The following is a 5,147-nucleotide window of genomic DNA, read 5'->3' as shown; positions in this document are numbered from 1 at the left end:
TTGGGAGGTGGAAGCAGGGAGATCAGGAGTCAGTGGTTAGACTTGGTTATGAAGCAACTTTTTGAGGCCAGCCTAAGCTATATGAGATCCTGTCTCAAAAATATTAAAAAAAAAAACAACTTAAACAGGAAAGAAAAGAGGAAACAGACCAAAAAATAGGTAAGCTGCCTGCCACATGAGTGTGAGGACCAGAGTTCAGATCACAGCACCTATGTAAAAACTAGGAGTGGTAACATCAGTTTGTAACCCTGGTGCTGTGCTAGGGAGACACTGGTGGCTCTCTAGAGCTCCTTTGCTAGCCAATTTAACCAAACCAATAAGCTCCATGTTCACTGAGGGTCCTTGTCTCAAGATATAAGGCAGAATGCTTAGAAAATGACCTAGTGTCTAAAGAACTTATGTTACAAATGTTAGGGCCTGAGTTCAAGTGCCTAGAACCCCTAGAAAGGTGGGCATGGTGGGTGAACATCTGACATCTCAATGTTCCTACAGCTAGTCTGGCAACAAGCCATGAACGACACACAAAAAGAAAACCATGACTCAAACAAAGTGGAAGGCAATAAGCAACAACTAAGGTTGTCCTGGGATTTCCATACACGCACCATGGTACACATGTGTCTGTACAAATTTACAAATAAAAACACACATGCATGTTCTCACATATCATATACACATTTACATACACATACATAATTCACTCACACATAAAGGAAAAATATAAAAACAATATGAAGGATGACTGAGGAAGACACCAAATGCTGGCCTCTGGTTTCCACACACATGCCCACATATGTGCATCAGTTCTCAAACATATATGTGTACATACATACACAGAAAAACATACATGTATTACACACATGCCAGAAAATAAATGAAAATGAAGAAAAGAGAAAAGAAGAGATAAGGAGAGGAATGGAGTGGAAGAGAAAAAGATAGGAGAGAAGAGGACAGAAGATATGAGACAGACTAGGGTCATAGTATCTAGAGGATACTGGGAACTTTGGGAGCCCAGAGTAATCACCAGAACACTTAAGTACCCAAATATATATTATATAAGGAATATTCAAGACAAATAACATGGGGACCTGAGATCATCCCAGTTGGGCCAATAACATGCCCAAAGTTTTCTTTGTGTTGACTATATTACAAAAATCCTGAACCATACTTAGATGTTGAGGATGGGGGGGAGATGTTTTAAAAGTTATTTTATCAGTAGTTCTCAATCTGTGGGTCTCGACCTCTTTGGGAGCCCAACAACCTTTTCACAGAGGTTGCATATCAGATATCATGCATATAAGATATTTACATTACAACTCATAGCAGTAGCAAAATTACAGTTATGAAATAGCAATGAAAAATAATTTTAGGGGGGCTTATCACAACATGAGGAACTGTATTAAAGGTTCGGACAACTAGGAAGGTTGAGAACCACTGCATTGTATTAAAATAAGTCCTTTTGGTAAATTAAAAGAAAATGAGGCCTCTCTCTGTCTTTCTTTATATAACTTTGTTCCTTTCTCTCTCTAGGTTCATTTAAACTTGAAAAAAAAAACCAAAGATGACAGACCTCTTAAGAAGTGTTGTCACAGTCATTGACATATTCTACAAATACACCAAGCAAGATGGAGAATGTGGCACACTGAGCAAGGATGAGCTAAAGGAACTGCTGGAGAAGGAGTTCCGGCCGATTCTGAAGGTATATGTTAAGTCTGAAGGCCATTGGGGTTTTGTATGAGTTCTAAGACAAAGATTAGCTACCTGGAAAGTTCACAGCCCCAGCTGATTTTGAGAAAACCAAAGTAATAATCTTTTGAGCTAGGATATCATAAGTCTATTAGTCTGCATATATTTTTTTAAAGGCAGTTGTTTCTTCCACACTTTCCTCTGTTCTTCTACTTAGACTCCAATGTTCTCATCCACTCAAGCTTCACATTCCATGTAAAGAAGTAAATGCATGCTAAATTAATTAATTAATTTACTAATGATCCCAAATGGGGATCAATATTATAAAGGAATGTCATAGAAAGTAGAGTCAACAAGTGGCCAAGAAGATGTATTTGAAAACAAGTATATGTATTATTTTTGACTACTTAGCAAATATTTAACTAATGAATTTAACATATCTGAAGGCAGATACATAAATATTTATAATTAAATATATGTAAAACTAAAATATATATATATGCCAGTTACTGAAGTTGGTTTGTTCCATGCTTTCCATATGTCATGACCTAAGTACTTGGGCTTAGCTCCTTAGGATATCTTCTTTCACAAATCACAGTAGTCTTTATTTTTTTATTTAATCCTTCACATATTCTAGGTCCTATTAACCTAAAGTAATGACCAAATGGATTAAAATCATGTAACACACAGTACACAAATATACTAGGTGCTACTAGGTTGATTTAGCTGAAAATGTGGCTGGGCTGACCATGTCTTCCTTGATATGTTTTCTGTATACAGAACCCAGATGATCCAGACACAGTGGATGTCATCATGCATATGCTGGATCGAGATCATGACCGAAGATTAGATTTTACTGAGTTTCTTCTGATGGTATTCAAACTAGCTTTGGCTTGCAACAAGGTTCTTGGAAAAGAATACTGTAAAGCTTCAGGGTCAAAGAAGCATAGGCATGGCCATCAACACCGAAAGGAAGAAAGCGAAACAGAGGAGGAAGAGGAGACACCAAGACAGAAATCAAATTTCAGACATTCAAGTTGGAGTGAGAGAGAAGAGGAGCATGGCCATAGTCCTGGGGGCTCAAGGGGACCTGCAAAGCATAGACGTAGGTCCAACTCCAGGAAGTTGGAACAGCAAGGTGAATTATCCAGCTCAGTAGAAGCTAGGGAAAAACGCCAGGGGTCTAGCTCTGGTCACTCTTGGCATAGTAACAAAGAGAAATATGGTTCCAGCTCTGAAGAGCTAGAAGAAAAAAGAAACAAGTCATATGATGGCTCCTCTAAAGAATCTGGGGAAGAAGATGAATCTGGATCTAGCTTAAACAGTCAGGGAAGAAAAGGTCATAGTGGAGTGTCACATGGACTGGAGAAACATGGATCAAAGTCTACTCAGTCAAGAAAGGGTGGAGAACAAAATCTTGGGCCTAGTTCTGCAAGTTCAAAAAACAGTAAGATACAAAGCCATGCATTTGGTAATAGCAACTCTAGTCAGTGCTGCAGACCACAAAATGCTTCAAATTCTTGTCAGGCAGGTAGATCCGAAAGAAAAGGAAATCAGTCTTGCTGTACCCAGTCAAGTTGTCAATCAGGAACCGGTGGAGGACAAGGTTATGGATGTGTCTCTGAAGATCAGTCCTCTAGATGTTGTCAACCTAAACCTAGATCCTGTAGCTGGTCTTCTAGTCAGAGAAGGTGTGGCTCTAAACAAGGTGGTCAACAACAGAACTGTGGAAGACAAGAAAAATTGGGTTCAAGTCATTCTTCTTGCTGTGGACAATATGGGACTGGAGCAACTCAAACTTCTGGTTGTGGTCAACATGGAACAAGTTCCTGTGGACACTGTTCAAGCTCTCATCAAAACGGGTATAGTTCAAATGAATTTTCCAAATGTGGTCTGCATGGGTCTGGTTTAGGGCAGTCATCCTGCAGTGAACAACATGGAACAAATTCAAGGCAGTCCTCTGGATTTCAACAATATGGACACGGATCAGGTCAGTCATGTTGTGAGCAACGTGGTACTTCATCAGGTCAATCCTCGAGTTGTAGTCAACATGGGTCTGGATTGAGTCAGTCCTCTGGTTTGGGACATCATGAGTCTGGCTCACATCAGTCATCTGGCTTTGGGCAGCACGGGGCTGGCTCAGGTCAGTCATCGGGCTCTGGGTATCATGGATCTGGATCAGGTCAGCCATCTGGCTCTGGGCAGCATGGGGCTGGATCAGGACAATCATCTGGCTTTGGGCAGCATGGGTTTGGTTCTGGTCAGTCATCTAGTTCTGGGCATCACAGATCTGGTTCAGGTCAGTCTTCTGGCTTTGGGGAGTATGAGTCTGGATCTGGTCAGTCATCTAGTTCTCCACAATATGGATCTGGCTCAGGTCAGTCATCAAGCTCTTGGCAGCATGGGTCTGGGTTTGGGCAGCATGGGTCTGGTTCTGGTCAGTCGTCTAGTTCTCCACATTATGGATCTGGCTCAGGTCAGTCATCTAGCTCTTGGCACCATGGGTCTGGTTTTGGGCAGCATGAGTCTGGTTTTGGGCAGCATGGATCTGGTACTGGTCAGTCACCTAGTTCTCCACAGTATGGATCTGGCTCAGGTCAGTCATCTAGATCTTGGGAGCATCGGTTTGGTTCTGGTCAGTCATCTCGTTCTGGCCACCACGGATCTGGCTCAGGTCAGTCATCTGGCTTTGGGGGGTATGGATCTGGATCTGGTCAGTCTTCTAGTTCTCCACAACATGGATCTGGCTCAGGTCAATCATCTAGCTCTTGGCAGCATGGGGCTGGCTCAGGAAAGTTATCTGGCTTTGAGCAGCATGGGTCTGGTTCTGGTCAGTCATCTAGTCCGTGGCAGCATGGGTCTGGATCAGGAGAGTCATCCGGATTTGGGCATCACAGATGGGGCTCAAGTCAGTCATCTGGTTTTGGGCAGCATGGGTCTGGTTTGGGGGAGCATGGCTCTGGTACTGGTCAGTCGTCTAGTTCTCCAAACTATGGATCTGGCTCAGGTCAGTCATCTAGCTCTTGGCAGCATGGGTATGGATTTGGTCAGTCATCTAGTTCCCCACAGCATGAGTCCAGCTCAAATCAGTCATCTGGCTGGCAGCAGCATGAATCTATACCGGGTCAATCACCAGGATCTAGGCACCACAGGTCTCCTTCAGGTCAGTCATCGGGCTTTGGAAATCAGGAATCAGGTTATGATGAGTCATCTAGATATGATACTCAAGAATCAAATTCAGGTCAGTCATCTAGACTTGAGGAGCACAGAACAAAAGAGAGACAGTCTCATAAGCCTTGGAAACAGGGGTCGGACTCAAGTCAGTCTTCCATATTGGGGCATCCCCAGAATAGCAGCAAACATCCTGAGTCTGGGCATCAGCAGCCCTCCATTTCAGGCTCTGGTAGATCTCCAAGGAGGTCTCCAAATCAGTCTGAGGTCAGTGAAGGTGAGGAGCACTCAGA

General features: G+C 42.7%; 1 protein-coding gene across 1 annotated transcript in view; it reads left to right on the top strand.

The window, feature by feature from the left end:
- The first annotated feature begins 1,558 nt into the window (after window positions 1-1,558).
- The window catches only part of LOC129676358 (filaggrin-2-like), a 15,579-nt gene continuing 11,990 nt past the window's right edge, over window positions 1,559-5,147 (top strand). The window contains exons 1-2 of the mRNA XM_055606718.1: window positions 1,559-1,696; window positions 2,464-5,131. Of these exons, the coding sequence (XP_055462693.1) occupies window positions 1,559-1,696; window positions 2,464-5,131 (2,806 nt within the window). The remainder of the gene's footprint in view (window positions 1,697-2,463; window positions 5,132-5,147) is intronic.

The sequence above is a fragment of the Psammomys obesus genome, unplaced genomic scaffold, assembly GCF_907164565.1.
Source record: "Psammomys obesus unplaced genomic scaffold, mPsaObe1.curated_primary_1811, whole genome shotgun sequence".
NCBI lineage: Eukaryota > Metazoa > Chordata > Mammalia > Rodentia > Muridae > Psammomys > Psammomys obesus.
This window is presented reverse-complemented; position numbering and strand designations above follow the sequence as displayed.